Source organism: Engystomops pustulosus, chromosome 1 (genome assembly GCF_040894005.1).
Source record: "Engystomops pustulosus chromosome 1, aEngPut4.maternal, whole genome shotgun sequence".
In the NCBI taxonomy this organism is placed as follows: domain Eukaryota; kingdom Metazoa; phylum Chordata; class Amphibia; order Anura; family Leptodactylidae; genus Engystomops; species Engystomops pustulosus.
This window is the reverse complement of record NC_092411.1, coordinates 193,043,100-193,060,146: the sequence shown is the minus strand read 5'-3', so window position 1 is coordinate 193,060,146 and position 17,047 is coordinate 193,043,100. Positions and strand designations below refer to the sequence as shown.

Genomic DNA, 17,047 nt, shown 5'->3' with positions numbered 1-17,047 from the left:
TTGATATGTCTACTCTAACCTTCTTAGCGTTAGTTGCCACCTCCAGGTAGATATTTATCATAAGTGTCTTACAACAGAACTGTTCTAGTTATTCATGGCAACCAATCAAAGCTCAGCTTAGATTTTCCCACAGCTGTTTATAAAATAAGAGCTAAGTTCTGATTGGTTTCCATGGCCAACTAGAACAGTTCTGTTCTAAGACAACTATGATAAATCTCTAAACATGTATCTATCTTGGAGGTGACAACTAATGTTAAGAAGGTTAGGGTAGACATATAAATAATTAGACTGTATTTAGGAAACTAAAAGAGCAAATAATTTTATCTCATTTGCTCATTTATATGTCATATTAAACAACAATAAAAATGTATCTATTTTACTGGCGTTTCTGCCCTCTCATATGGCTCACTGATTTCCTTTGTCCATTCACCCAATCTACTCACGGACAGCGCTTTTCCATTCCCAAAACAACTAGTCCTTCTTGCACTGTATCCATGCCTCCAGCCCTCACATACGCAGAGGAAGCTGCAGCTCCAGGTGGTGAACGTCATCCCCTGTGTCATTTTGGTGGCAGGGGTTAGTTCCAGAGAATCTTCTATACTCACATCATGCATTCTCTTCTTCATTGATCAAGCCGTAAATCAGAATGTACTGAAGCACTATTTAACTTCCTTATATTTGGTTCTGCTATAATTTGGTAACTACAGATGTAGCTATGGTTAAACTTGACTTTTTCCATTGCTTTCAAAGGGTTATTCTCATCTGGACATTCACATTCAGTTTTATTAATCTGCCATATATAAACATTTCTTCAATTAGATGTTATTAAAAAAAATTTACCTGTGTGAAAATAATTTCTTATAAATGTAGTGATATGGTTCCTTAGAAACAAGACTGTGTCCTTCGATACGGCCACCTCTGCTGGAATGATTGCACAAGGAAACAAAAAGTTTCTAAATATTAAATGTCCAAGAAGTTACTCCATGTCCCTACTCCTCCGTCCTGTGGTAATAATCTCTGAAGCGAGGTGGTCAGGCAGGGCTCAATAGCGCATATCTGGCCACCGCTGCCAAAATATGAGGTGGTCGTATCCGGGGAAGCTATCTTATTTCTAAGGGACCATAAGACTACATTTATGAGAAAATATCTTCACACAGGAACATTTTTTTAATAACATCCAATTGAAGAAATGTTTACATATGACAAATGAATTTAATTAAATGTGAATGCACCAATGGGAATACCCCTTTAATATTATGTCAAGCCAAAACAAAGCACAGGGATGCATTTAATCAGATACAGGTTATCTATGATCGCTACATCTAAATAAACATGTCGGTTATCTTTCTCAACTTCCTTATATTACATTATTAGCTAAGCAAACAGCAATTTTTCAAAGAAGTTTGGTGTGATATATAGGTTTATATGATTTGGAGTAAGACTTTTGTGTAAAGAGCAGTGTGAATCCTTAATGGACTACCAAGAGTAAGAGTCCTGGTTACCCTTTTTACAGGTGCACACATTAATAGAGGAAATGCTGTCAATTAGGTTGTGAAAAGGCAGAATCCTCTAATATCAGTAATTTTTAGGATTTGTTCTGCATGTTCTTTACATTACAAGAAAGTAATGTCAATTGCAAGTTTTTAATACAGGACACTATAATATAATCCATCATGTGATAAACTAAACTAGAAAAAACCTGTGATGCCCCAGGCTATTGGCATTAATACACATTCTTGACACTCATTATGTAAGTGCAGATCAATGTTGCAAAATAGTTTTTTCAAAATTCTAGTAAATTAATCTTAACACACCTCAAAGTAGATGTGCCTAGTTGCTGAGAACTCTCTAGCACTAAGTTTGGTCATCATCAACATATGTTAACATTTTCAATTGTTACCAGAGCTAGAAGTAGTAAAACAATGTGGAAAGAAGAAACAAATAAACTGAAGCAAACAAAGAGACAAAGAAAAGAAGAAACTGCCTCAAAACTGTAGATTCCAGAATAGAGCATATTTATTATTAAAAATTTAATAGAATTGTGGCACTGATTATTAATCTTTGACCCTTGACCCTTAACAAACTATAGTGTGCATTGCTTTACAATAAAGGGGATTGAAGCCACAACAAAATGGGAGCTAATTTTGCTGCCATGAATTAAGACAATACATAGGTTAATCTTAGATGACCTTAAACCTGACCAAATTTAATTTAAAGTCACAATTGGATGTTAAGTCTTTGTTACAGTTAAGGTTTTACTCTTATTCAATTTGTATTGCCATAATACAGGGGTGGACCCATAATGAGGGACAGCATCAGGGGCACAGTCATCGTTTGCAAAGCAGGAGTAGCTACTTTAACACCTTGGGGCATATTTATCAGGACCTCTGCGCACCGCCAGTGGCGCAGAGGCCCTGAAATAATCGCAAATGCTAGCTTATTGCTAGCTTTTGCGATTATTTTCCCCAATCCGCCACTTTCACGCCAGTGGGGCGTGAAGGGGTGTGAAGGGGGGGCACGGCCGGCCGAGCGGGGGGCGCGGCCGGATGGGAGTGGGCCGGCGCGGGGCGTTACTGTCTCCGCGCCTGCGCACTCGCTGCTGCCGGCTACTTTTCATAGTAGCCGGCCTGGCGTAGGATAAACGCTGCGCAACTGGCAGCCCGATACATCAAGAGGCAGAAGCCTCTTGATGTATCGGGCTGCGAATTCGCAGCGGCGGGGCGATCATACGCTGGTGCTCATGATAAATATCCCCCCATGTGCTCAACAATGATCACTATAATATTACTGTGCAGCGTAATTAAGGATATAGGGAAATGCCCACAGGCTGAGTCCCCTCCCTACATGGGAGGTGCTGACTGTATTAACACCCAACATGTAACACCCTTAATTGGTTTTGGCACAGATTGCAAGTATCAACATTTCAATTGCCTCACTCATTGCCTCATTTGTTGGCCATGGCAACAATAGAATTTATCATGTTACAAAAAATGTGAAAACATCTGCACAACAATGCAGCATTTAAAGGGGATATTCCCATGAAGAAAAGCTTCTTAAATGTACTTAAGATAACAAAATAACACATTCTCTAATTCGCTGTTATTAACAAAAATACAGCATTTCACTGATATAAGTCCAACCTGTCTCTATCAGTCCTACTGTATACAATTTCAGTTGCCCCTAGACACGACCCCTTAACTTCTGACTTATGGTTGGGGAAACCAAGTTGGATTTCTGTGGAGCTGAGTTTCTTTCTCTCTGCTCCCTGTGTTCTAGACCCTCTCAGCTGCAGTGCAGGATGGAGCTCACACTGACACATACACAGACTTCCTGCCGGCAGCAGCATGAGAAGAGCTATAAGCTACAGACAGATAGGTTCTTTATCAGGGTAGTAATCACAGGAGATCTAGTATGTTGTGGAATAACAGAGGTGTAGGAGAGCTGACTGTCATTGTATGTAATAGGCATCTCATGGATAGATCTCTGATCTGTCTCATCTCTCTTTCTATGTGTCAAATACTAGTACAATGTTCAGAAGCTAAATGAAAGTGTATATAAACCTGTACCCTGATAATCAAACCACACAGTCAGCTCAGAGAACTAGATGAATCATAATGTGTCTGTTTAGAGAGTCCCTGCCCACTCTCTGGAATTTTACTTGCAGTAAAACTAAGTAAAAATGTAAAGGGTACGACGAACCCACTACTCTACTGCTGAATATCCTCCCGATCCCCACTGCGAAAGCCAAAAAGTCGCTAGTGGGTTTCGTGTTAATAGCGGCCAGGGCTCTGATACCACGCTTATGGAAATCCACTAGGGTCCCAACCTGCTTTGAACTCCTCTCGGAGATTTCGCTTTTACATAGGATGGAAGAGCTCACAGCAGACACTCATCACATGACCAAACAGCAAATTAAAACCTGGGGACCATGGCTTGACTAAAGAAACTCACAGGACTTTCTCTCCTTCACGTAATTAAATAGCTAAAAAGATTTTCTCTAGCTGATACTAGCCTCCCCTTCTTCCCTATACTTTCCCTCCCTCCCTCCTTAGTGATGGGGTTTTTCCTCCCCAACAACAAAAGGGAACTATAGGAGTATAGGCAATGATTAGACATTTAATAGTCTCTATGATGAGATGCTATGATCTTACAATAGCACTCCACAAAGATGGTGCTTTGATTCCACGGATGCCATATCCTTGACAAGGCTACATCAACTATATTAAATTGATATTTGCTTATGTAAACTGTTAACTACATGCGTACTAAACATTTTATGACTTGATTAAATGCACTATTGTTAGTCCTGGGCAGCTGCGCCTGCGTGCGCGAGGGGCGCTCGTATCTTCCTGTTTCTGTACAATTTCTGTGCCTTACAATGTCGATTCTTGTTGTACCACATATCTTGTTCAATAAAAGAATGATACAAAAATGTAAAGGGTTAAAAATTATCTTTATTTTGTTAACATACTAGGAGGTTAAGATTTGAGAATTTTTTTTTCATGGAAAAAACCCCTTTAAATCCCCCCGCTCCTATGAGGTGTAGAATTTAGTTTCTGGTGGAGGAGATACACCTAATTCATTAAGAGGCATATGCTTCCTAATACATTAGGCACATGTTGACTCCACTGGGCTGTGGAGGTTGATGAAGAAGTGCATGTCTAGATAAATATCCCCCTGTGTATTGCATATGATTCCAAAAATTATTTCACAAGACACACAACAAAGTTCCTTTCATTATAAATAATACAACTGTAAGGTATGCCATGAGTGAATTGCTGCCAATGTGAGTGTGTTGAAAGATACGCTCCAGAATTTCCTTAGCTGTCTTAACTATAGTAACACAAAGTAAACTATGTAAATCTGACAAGCAACATAAGTGTATTTCCCGTAGGAGTTGACTCTGTAAAGAGGGTTGCATTTTGTAACTATCACTGTAAACGTGTTGTCATCTGAAATGAATTATGATCATCATAGGAGCATAAAAGAAAGAAGCAAAGCTATATAAAAGCACACAGAGAGCAAGCTGACAGAAGGGTGTACAGAATTCTTATCAACTCAACTAACTATGCAGGACAAATTCCCATCCTCATCTGTATTTATTTTGCTTCAGCTTTCAGCACTGCTGATCATCTTCATGGGTAAGAGATCATTATGTGCCTATATTTTTAATAGCTTATTAAATTGTCTTTTGTCTTTGATCTTTCCTAACCAAAAGGGAGTCCGGTGGACATAAATCAGCTGCACTATTTTGCAAAAAGGGTTAAATAGCTATGCATAACCTGTATCACATACTTACCTTTATGTATTTAATGCAGTGATCTTATGATCTAGCACAGGCGATAACAGTTTTATTGCATACATATCTTCATAGGGGTCTTCTGTATAAATAGGCATAATATGTATAGACGGTGATACTTATAATGTAAGTCCTTTTCTACTATTTCCCCTGACTTGTATCACCTGACCTTATCTGAACCTCCAGCAGCAAAACAGATCTGTCATTAAAACCCACACCTTTTTATAAATGTACTGTCTAAGCAAAGTTGTAAAGGGAGCAACAGAAAACAGGAACTTGCTAAGATCAAAAGATACAGTCCAACATTGTTGATCCAGAGGAAGACAAGAAACCATATGTGACAGGTATCAATTACCCAGTTGCTAGGTATATCATATATAGGCAAGGGTTCAGCTCATCAATGGATCATTGTTGTGTTCTATTCCCCAAATTTAATATACTACTGTTTTATAGCCTTGATGCTATTGTGAATTGCTGATGGATAACTTTGATTCCAGAAGTTTATGCCTTTACTTACTTTCAAACACTTTCAAGCATCAATAAGCAATGTATCTCTACGCAATATGCAAGTGATAAAATGATCATGCTTCAAATTTCATTTTAAGGCTACAAGGCTAGGGCTACACCTCTCTGTAGTGATACATGGAGCACGGCACCATATTACGGCGAAAGACAGGACATGTCCTTTCGTCCTCCCAGCTACGGAGCGGTATGTTGCGGCACTTGTACTGCACCATACCTTTCCTGTACGATACCGTGTGCCATTGTTGGCTATGGGGATGTATATACGCCGTATATACATCGGCCATATATAAGTCCCCCATACATGTGTGTGAATGTAGCCTAATAAGGTTCATAAAAAGTCTCCACTTAGAAGAAAATCATTTGGGCTATTTATTTTAACAGCATAGTCTGTTCATATGTTCACTAAATGTGAGGATTTAGACTAGCTTTAGAATAGTCTAAACAGATGAGTAGAACTGGTTACATATTCTTTTGGTGAAAATTACTTACATGGCAATGTATTAAAACACAATGTTTGTTTTTTACTCTGCATATTATTATTATTATTTTATTATTATTATTATTATTGTTATTATTATTATTATGGCTCCCTGTGTATATATCACAGTGACAAGTTACTTATAACAGTTTTATATTCACATCATTTATTTCTTTTCTGTAAAATACTATTACAAATTTAATTTTTTTTTGACAATATAAATAATAAAAACTTATTCCTCAAACAGGTATGACTGAGGCAGTGGATCTGCGTTGTCAATGTATCAAAACTGTCAGTGTCCAAAAACCCATTGATAAAAGACAAGTTCTGAATATTGAACTTATCAAAAGTGGTCCTTATTGCTCCGAAGTAGAAGTCATGTGAGTATTGAATAACATGTTAGATTGGTTGTCTATAAACATACTTAACTAACTACACTATATACATATACACTGCTTAAAAAGATAAAGGGAACACTTAAACAACCCAATGTAGGCAATAAGCAAGGCAACCCCTATAAAGGAGTGGTTCTGTAGGTGGCAGATCAACTGCTCTCATCCTTTTTAACTGCTATTTTGGTTGCTTTTGCATTTTGTCATTTCTCTGAAACCAAAGGGTAATACAAGATGGTGTCTACAACCCACAGAAATCGCTAAGGTAGTGCGTCTCCTCCAATATGACACATTGACGCTAGCTGTGGCAAGGTTTACTGTAGGAGGGCAACAACCCAGCAGCAGGACCGCTACTTCCACTTTGTGCAAGGAGGAAAGATGCTGGCGGCATTTAAAAGACGGCGGTGCATGGTTACCATGACAGCTTCGAGTCTTCGTCAGACCTGAGGCTGCATGGTTTCTGCAGTTTCGTTACGAGCCAGTGGCAGAAATGCCATATACTGCAATACAGTAGTATTGCAGTATATGGTAGAAATGATCAGACCATCAAAGGTTAATGTACACTAGAGGGTCTAAAAAACAGTAAAAAAAAGTTCTAAAAATAATTTAAAAATGTGAAAAACCTAAAGGTTCAAATCCCTGAATGTCCGAAACGTGAATTTTACACCATTTTACTTCACATATAAAAGGGAATAAAAAGTAACCAAAATGTCCCACAGACCTCAATATGGTAGCAATGAAACCGTCCACTCAAAAATGACACCTAACACAGCTCCGTGCACTAAAATATGAAAAATGTATTAGCGTCAGAAAATGGCAAAAAGTTTTTTTTTCTTTGTTGTACACATTCATTTAATTTTTGAAAATGTTTTAAAACACAATAAAACCTGTATAAATTTGGTATCACCGTGATTGTACCAAAGGGTTAATTTTCCCACAGATGTTTATAAAATAAAGTTCGGCTCTGATACGTTGCCAAGAGAAACTAGAACAATTCTGCTCTTAGACACTTCTGATAAATATCCCCTTATTTGTGTATAAGAGTTGTAAAATCTGTGTGAATGAGTGTATAAATGCGAGTGTGTAAGATTGTAGAAATGAGTGAAGAACAGTGGAGCACATATAATAAGGCCCTTGCGCCAGTTTTCTTTCAGACTTTGCATGTTCTTTTTAGTGCTGATACCTTGCACAGGTATTTAAGAAGTGTCGGCGCCACAATTGTGTCGCAAGCAACCCTTTTGTGGAGCGACTGCACTAGGCATCATGCGACTCAAATTAGGGGGTGTTCCGCTGCTCATTCGGACCGTGCGCCAGATTTAACATGCAAAGTCCAATCCGATGTGTCGCATGCCTCATGTTAAAGCTGCACCAAAAAAAAGTGATGCACTCTGTCAGAGCAGTACAGGGAGCACCAGATTCATGAAGAACATGATCCAGAAATCCTGAATTTAGCACCGTCTGCACACTACACAGGCAAAATGCATTTAGTGCAGTTTGCACTGTTGCTAGTAAATGTGCCCCATTGTCTACGTATAGTATATAAATGTGTTTGTTTATGAGTTTATAAATGTGTGGGATTCTAACTTGCATAACTTGCTATATATATTTCATTTTCACTGTTAGCTTGCAACAAAACCGCTGATCATTGATTTAATTTAATTTCCTGTATTACATGTAATAGTGTTATATTTGTAAATTATTTTAAAAAAAAAGTGCAATTAAGTTCCATGGATGGTTCCAAATAACCATCCATGCCATACATCAATTAAGTAATGATCTTACAAAGTGACAAAAATTTTAAACTACAGACTGTTTGAAGTGAACCTGTCACCATGAAAATGCAATGTGATGACAAACTATATAATATAGAACAGGAGACTATATATAGTCTTTGGGGAAAAGATCCTGTATAATCTGCCATTTGTTCATTCATTACTTTTGTTCTTTCTTTCAACAAAATAACTTTTAGCCCCTACCGTTCAAGACTAACAAATCTCATTAATTTAATAGATCTCCTCTTTAAAAGCTGCAGAACTTATTATGATTTATTGTTTAAATATTTCGTTTTTTAAATAAAATATAATCCCTTATTAAATCATTTCTTTAGAAGTATCAGCAAATGTCACAGAAAAACCAAGCCTTATGCCATAGAGAAACCTGATTAAAATTTGAATGTATTTTATGTTTTTTGCAGCGTTACACTTAAAAATGGGCAGAAAAACTGTTTAGATCCAGAAATCAAGTGGGTAAAACGTTTGATCAAGAACATTTTTAAGAAAAAGGTATTATTCTTTTTGTTTAAAAAATTGATGAAAGAATATTGCAATGCCATACATCTAATCAGGCATTATGAATTACAATCAGGTTGCATGGCATGTTGTAGCTGCTACATTATACAAAGTTTTATAATCACAAGTTTTATCTTAATACTGGGTTCTATTCTGTCTTATATTTTAAAGCTGATATAGAATCTGATTCAGAAAATCAGGGAGACACAATGCACACTATAGAGAGTATAATCGCAAAACTACATAGTAATGTGCTTATTGGGAATGTAATGGCTTTTGGCCAATATGGTGAAACTATGTAAACAGTTAAAAGTATTAGTGCTCACTCCTACCGGTCTCCAAATGGTATAGTACAGGCCAATCATGATTCACCATCTCCAGTCTAACATCAGGAAAAAAGGATTATGCTCCAAAAGACCTCCACTTCATCCTGTCTTTGGATGCCATAAAGGCGTGCCACAGGGTGGAGTGGGGTTTCCTCTGGGAAGCTATGGGAAAATTTGGGTTAGAATCAGTTATATTTTATTTGACTTGCGGTACCCAACAGAGATACCCCTTATCTCCACTCCTATTTGCCATTTATGTAGAAGCACTAGCCCAGAAAATAAAAAAGGAAGTATTCAGGGTGGGGAATATAAAACATGGCTATATGCTGATGATTTGGTATTATACCTACGCAATTCTCCTGACTGTATTCCTATTTCCATACAGGTAGTGGAGGATAAGTTCTGTAATGTTGGTATTGAAGTTTCTAGTAAAACGGGAGAAATTTACAAACTGAACCTTCTTCCCTTCTGAGGGGGAAAATAGGGTGTTGGAGTGGGCTTCTTCTCTCACAGGCAGATAGAGTAGGGCTTATAAAGATGGTCATTCTTCCCCATCACCAATATGAATTGATGAATCTTATTTTAAGTTGATAGAATCAATTCTGAATGTCTTATTATAGGGAAGAAAGAAAGTTAGAATGAAGATGGAATATCTTTTTAGGCCCGATGGGAAGGAAGGTTTAGGGGGGTTTTTTGGAGCTATTTCCTTGCAGCGAAGTTGGGTCGCATGGTTAGTTGGAGAGACTCAGTAGTCATTAATGTTGGTCACATTGACCCGATTTAATGTGGCATCCATCTTTGAATTTTTGGAAATGCCCTTGGCAGAAGAATAGAGTTTTTAGAAGTGGACTTTATGTAACACTCTGGTTAAATCCTGAAAGGCCTATAAAAAAACACTACAAATATAGGGCTACATTAATGGTACCCTCTTATGGTTCAACACTAAATTGGCTGAGGTTAGTAAATTACCAGACAGGGTTTTTGGTGTAATTTGGGGATCAGATACTTAACACAGATATGGGCACATCCTGTCTTTTTCTTAACAACAAAGTACTTAAAAAATGGGAACGGATTCATTATTTTCAACTATTTCACACTTTAAAATGTGATGTTGGGATAACATGATTGTTTGACTTTGATAAAAACTTTGGGGAGCCATAGGAAAATGATCTCTAAGGTATACGAGTATTTGGTATCTAGTTTGGCAAGTTTTATTGTGCACAAGTCTAAAAGTAAATGGAAAATGGATATAGGACCGATTGGTGAATTGGATTAAGATGCATAGGGACACTAAGAAAGGATTGCTTAACTGGAATTACACTTGTATTCACTTTAATGTTGTGCATCAAATATATTTCATACCAATGAATCTTTCTAAAATGGGGATTAGGGTGTATTCCATATGTTGGAAATGTCATTGTTTAGATGCTGATTTTTTACATTTGGTAAGGTTGTGTACGGATTTATTGAAAATTTGGCAGTGGGTATTTAGTATTGTCTCTGAGGTTCTCTAGGTAAACCAGCTACCGTATATTCATACAGCCATTTTTGGCGTGTTGAAATATGAAGATATTGCCTCCCAGTATGGAAATTTGCTTTTTGATCTGGTGAATCCCAGTTACGTCTCAGCTAGGGATCATGAGTGTGGCCACGCTGCGGAGTGCTTACCACTATATTAGTCACTCTGCACATTTGATACCCCTTAGTGACCCCATAACAGAGGCCAATGTATCTAACTGTTAATGTCCTCATTTCACCGATGTAGACCCTCTGATGAATCCCATGTATGAAGAAATGCAGGGTGTTTGTTGGTTTTTAATGCATATCCAATAAAAAGTTACGAATTTTAGTTATCTCACTTGACTGGCTGGTATAAGATTAACCCTTTATAGATTCGTGGTATAAGATCTCACTGCAAGTTAAACATTTTGAGAAGATTTTGTTTTAAAAAAAAAATACAACTTAGTAATTTATAACATAATTTTTACTTCTATGTTAAAAGTGTAAAAACACAAGATGTGACGTACTGATGGATTGAACAAATCTTCTGCACATGGTAACAGTCTAAAAAAAAAGAGAAACATGAGCGTATAAGAACCGAGTGATCTCCTATAATGTGCAGGACTGTAATCATGCTATGATATGCTATATGGAGGGCTTCAGGATTGAGACGAATGAATCATCCATATTGCTCTATTTGGATATAGATATGTATATACATATACTAATATGTAGATATTAGTTCATGTCTTGATGAACTTGATGAACAATGGTTAAACTTGATGGACAAGTGTCTTTTTTCAACCGTAAAAACTATGATATAAACTATGTCATCATACAAGGTAAATGTCAATGTGGCAGTCCAGTATAGGTAAAGTAGGACTACATCAGTGTGGAGTATACAGGTAAATAAGAAAAAAATACTGGTGATAGAGATTATCAAGTTGTAGTTTTTTCAATATTTAAAGTGATATCAGGTTAGATCCATTACTGAATTGACTTCCTCTATGCTATTTCTTGAAGATTTTGTTTAATAAGAATAGGCAGGAGCGGAATTTTTTGGTCAATTTGGCATTAAGGAGAACAGAAGAAAAAAAATTTTTTTTCTTCTTTCCACCAGCGGACCCAAGGGGTGGGTTGTAGGGAATGTGTATAATTGTTGCCTCAGCAAACAGTCAGGAGGGCTTTGTGACGGTAGAAGAGATTTTGGGGACAAATTGTAACCACTAATTTTATTTTTGTAATATAAAGTTGTGAGGTGGGTCATTAGATGTGTCTCTGAGATTGTTTACTTTGGCTACAATTGATCTTTGAATATGTATTGGATAATGATAGGTATAATGTATGGACATTTTTTAATGTATTATATGAATGTATGCAGGAATATTCTCCTATTTTTTAAATCTGTTTGTACTTAATAAAATGTATAAATAAATAAAAAATTACTGAGTAAATGAAAAATGCAACTGGTGCTTCAAAATAAAACAACCTTTTATTACGTTTAGGCAACAGAAAATAAAAAAAAATTTCTGGCTCAGTTTAGCGATGACCAAAAATAGTAGAAAATGTTTAGTACTTTCTTAATGTCTCTTCATGTCATATTTTCACAGAGCATGAAGAATAAAGTTAAGCTACAAAAAAAGGATTAACATGAACCGCTGCATGCAAACTTTCAAGACATAACGGCAACATATAATAGAAGAAATCTTCATTTTGTGGTCAAAATATAAGAGCTTTTAGCTTGTTTTGCCGTTATAGTATATTGTAATAATATTCTGTTTTTGCATAAATAATGTTTGGAAAGTCATATAGACTCTTGAAAGAAAATAAAAAAAACTTTTGTGTTAATTATGGTAATATATACCTAGTGTATAGAGGAGGTAAATTAAAAGTGACAACCAATATGCTGCACTTACAGTAGTTACAATAATTTTATATGTAATATGTATATATTTTTATTACAGTTTTTGTAGTTGTACAGTTGTACAGGCGGTCCCCTACTTAAGGACAACCAACTTACAGACATCCCATAGTTACAGACAGACCCCTCTGATCTCTGGTGAAGAGTCTCTGAATGCTTTACTATAGGCCCAGACTGCAATGATCAGCTGTAAGGTGTCTGTAATGAAGCTTTATTGATAATCCTTGGTCCCATAAAAGCAAAAAAAGTTTAAACTCCACTGAGGCCAAAACTTTTTTTGTTTGGTCTACAATTATAAAATATACAGTTTCGACTTACATACAAATTCAACTTAAGAACAAACCTTCGGACCCTATCTTGTACGTAACCCGGGGACTGCCTGTACTCAGTTTTGTATTGTCTGCTTTAATGTGTTTGTTTCAGCTGCTCTCCTGCCCTTGTTCTCTAGTGGTTGAACATGCTTATACTTTATGCATTATCAATTGTTTGTCCTATACATTATTCAAGAGCATAAATGTATAAACAGAGTGCTAAATGTTACATTTTTTTATTCTTAATATGGTGCAGTTTATTTTTTTACATGTGTGTGTATATATATATATATATATGTTGAATTATTGAATTTTCAATTAAATACTTTTTAATTGAAAGGGGTATTTAATAGTAATATTCTTGTTGTCCACCAAAATTGCACTGGAGTAGAGTCGAATCCTAATCCTGACACAATAACAACGTAAAAGATTATCCTTACTCACTAGTATATAGATAATTTGGACAGTCTATGTTATTGATTTCATTGGAAATTATCTTTAGGTTTTGCTAAGACAGTTTGAACAGGTGAAGGTCGCTGTGTTAAAAACAACCCACCTACATCACAGTATTCAGCAGCAAGGCTTTAGAACCCACAGAGCAAGTCAAATTAAAGAGACTCCTATTCACTGCTAAAACCTCCACTACACTATAATAGTATTTAAATTGATTTAAAAAAACTAAAAGTATAAAAGATTTGTTTTTCCCAGGTGTAGACTGAAAATTGTGTGGAAATGAATATTAAAGGAAACCTACCACTTAGAATGGCAGGGGTAAGCAGTAAGTACTGAGCACCAGCTCAGGGTGAGCTGGTGCCGGTACTTCCTTTCGTTAGTGTTATAAACCGCTGTATCGAGGTTTTAACACTTTTTAAACTCTAGAGCAGAAGAGGCTTCGGCGCAGCGTGCACACGATCGTGCGCGCGCCAACATAGGAAATGCCGGAGACGTTGCGTGAGCACGGTCGCGCGCAGCGCCGAAGCCTCTTCTGCTCTACAGTTTAAAAAGTGTTAAAACCGCAATACAGCGGTTTATAACACTAACGAAAGTAAGTACCGGCACCAGCTCACCCTGAGCTGATGCTCGGTACTTACTGCTTACCCCTGCCATTCTAAGTGGTAGGTTTCCTTTAAGGACAGGATATCTGCTTTCAGTAGGGGGATGTAAATAAGGAAAACTTTAAAAATGCATAAAAAATCAACAATCTACATTATATGCTACTTATTAAGGTTCTTTACAGGGGTTTTCAGAGGTGCTGGGATTTCTTCACATAAATCTGCTCTATTATAAAAGGTTATTTCTAGAGCATTTACCATAAACAACAATGGCATTCCTCAATTGATGTGAAATTGCTGTAAGTCATTTGTGAGCCAAGTTAAAATTCAATAAAGTTATTGATATTAAGATGTTTTTTCTTGGAAAAGGGTCCCTGAGAGAATGCCTTTAGTACCCCCTTTCCCATCTCACACATTTGCACTTACATATCTACTGCACTGCAATTGATATATAGCTATGAGCACAATGGGGTAGTCTTAAATGACCACATATATCAAGAATTTTAGGAAGCTATAAAAATGTGTACAACAATAGCGGCACAGCCTCTGAGAATAAGGAAACGACTCAGTGGGAGACGCCTGGAGACGATTTAGGAGGCATGTACTTGCTCTTTTTTCGGAGGTACAGGTCCTGAAGCCTTACGTTTGAACCGGAAACTGTAGACATCGGTTCATTTTGTAATCTATAAAGTTTATCATGTAAGTGACTCTTTAGTTGGAGGTCCAAATCAAGCTGGAATGCGTCCAGTTGATATGTGGGACAGAAGGATATCCACTTCTGTAGAAGGGACATCTGGGCTGGACTTATGGTTGTTTAGGAAATGTTTATTACTAGAGAAGAATCCTGACCTGTGAGTGCGTGGTCATCGGTGGGCCTAGTAGCTGACCACCGACTCCCTCTCCACGTCTTTCACCTCTGTTAATTGGACATTGGTATAAAAAAGGACCTCATCTACATCACTCTTTAAAAATATCAATCCCCACACAACGGCTATAGGTCATATTCATCAACATTATGCGGACATGGAATAATACTCCTTACAGGTTATTTGTATGCAGTGTCCATCCTCAGATGGAAGTATTTGTCCCTGGTTTGTTGGATGTACTGATATATCTGCAACTTACTTGCTTATCATCAATAAAACATGTTATGTCATATGAACTGATGTGAGCGTTAAATGTAATCGTTATGCATTGTTTAGGTGCAATTTAGGGCATTTATTACTGAAAAAGTAGTGAATATTTATTCACTGTTCAACATTTGATACTTAGTTAATATATCTAGTTCGATCTAATTGGATCTAGTTAATGTATAAAGTGTAATTGTAACATTCTGGTTCCTGCCTGGTTCTAGGCAAAGAACCAACTGGACAGTGCTTGCAGTTCAACAATTCTACCCCCCATTACCACGACTTTGGTTAAATAAAAGTACTTGGCTTGGCTAAGAATTTAGGTGCTTTTTACTGGTCTGGTGAATGATTCCCAATGTAATAACTGGTGGAAGTGAAAGCAGACATGATGGAAATAGATAGTAAAAAGCAAAAATAAAAAAGTGGTAGCAAAGTATCAGATAAAGTTAGATGAAGAGACAAGGATTTCAGAGCATAAAACATTGTGCAATAGAAGTAAGGCAATGCCAAGTATGCTGAACTCTGGGGTAGAAGTATGCCTAATAATACAACCGAAGGGTTAGGTAACAATAGCCAGCAAGCATCAGGATGTGTACAGATTCCAATAGCTCAATAGATTCCTAAAGTTCAATAGCTATTAGAGAAGCAAATTCATGTACTATTATATGTATGCTATTGTATGTATTGGCAGGATGGCACATTCCATCTCAGCACTGGTGTGGATGGAGAAGAAATGGCACTTGAGCATGGACAAAAAGGTCCTCATGTTAACTGCCCAAACTTGGTAAAGTGGATATTTAGTAAACTCTTAGAGACTAGAACTATTTGGGCATTAAAAGCATCATGACTTTTCTGTAAGAAGCCATCATCATGTAACTGCCTATAAGTTCTATGAGCTACAAACAAACTGTAACATCATGTAATGCAATTATAAAGCCAGAGAATATGCACTCGCACAAGTGATGCAGAAGTTAAGGCAAAAATATCCATATGACTATGTTTCTACTCTGTATTGTCTTATTTTATTTGTATATGTCCCCTATGATTTGTAAAGCGTTATGGATTATGATGGCTCTATATAAATAAAGATTAATATTATATTCAGGAAGGAATACAGGACAAAAGATATTAACATTTTAAAGATGCTGCCATTTTCTTCCAACCTTTAAAAACCTTCTATAACTTATTCATTCACTTTACAGAGCTGCATTAGGCTTAGTCTGTGGAACAACTAATTGTGTGACTGTGTACTAAGTGTAGTGGCAAAATTCAATATTCCATGCAATGAATCCTTGAAATTCCAAATCTGTGACATTGATTAAAAAAGCAGGACCCAATTTTTTTACCAGCTTTATTTTACAGGTCCCCTTTATTTTTTGGTCATTGAAATCACAAATATTTTAAAATTGTTGCATTCAAAATACCTTATGTGATGAGGATGGCTCGGATTTTAATAGGCCCCCTAATATGCAATACTTTTCCCTGACAATTGCTTTCTTTAAATTGTGGGACAGTATCTTTAATAAAAGCAGTCTGTCCTCCAAGCAGGGTCCCCTTACACTGATTTTCCAGAAAAAATATGCAATCATGTTTTATTTTAATGTTGTTTGTTACTGTTGAGTGTACCTTATTTTCCCCCCACCCCTTTTTCCTTTTCCTCCTATAAAAATCAAGAAAATCAAATAAAGACATATTAAACATAAATGCAGGGTATGTACAGCAACTTATGCTATAGTTCAGGTGATATTTCAAATTCAAAAAAATACAAAAGACATCCATCTTTATGTGGATATTGCCTGTACTGTCTCCTATAGATTTTTGAGGT

The 17,047-nt window shown here is 36.7% G+C and overlaps 1 protein-coding gene across 1 annotated transcript; it reads left to right on the top strand.

The window, feature by feature from the left end:
* Positions 1-4,871: 4,871 nt before the first annotated feature.
* Positions 4,872-13,256, top strand: LOC140102034 (alveolar macrophage chemotactic factor-like). The gene is made up of 4 exons (XM_072126606.1): positions 4,872-5,141; positions 6,550-6,682; positions 8,889-8,976; positions 12,419-13,256. Exons 1-4 carry the CDS (start codon positions 5,069-5,071, stop codon positions 12,455-12,457), a joined length of 333 nt encoding a protein of 110 aa, XP_071982707.1. The 5' UTR covers positions 4,872-5,068; the 3' UTR covers positions 12,458-13,256.
* The last annotated feature ends 3,791 nt before the right edge of the window (positions 13,257-17,047 follow it).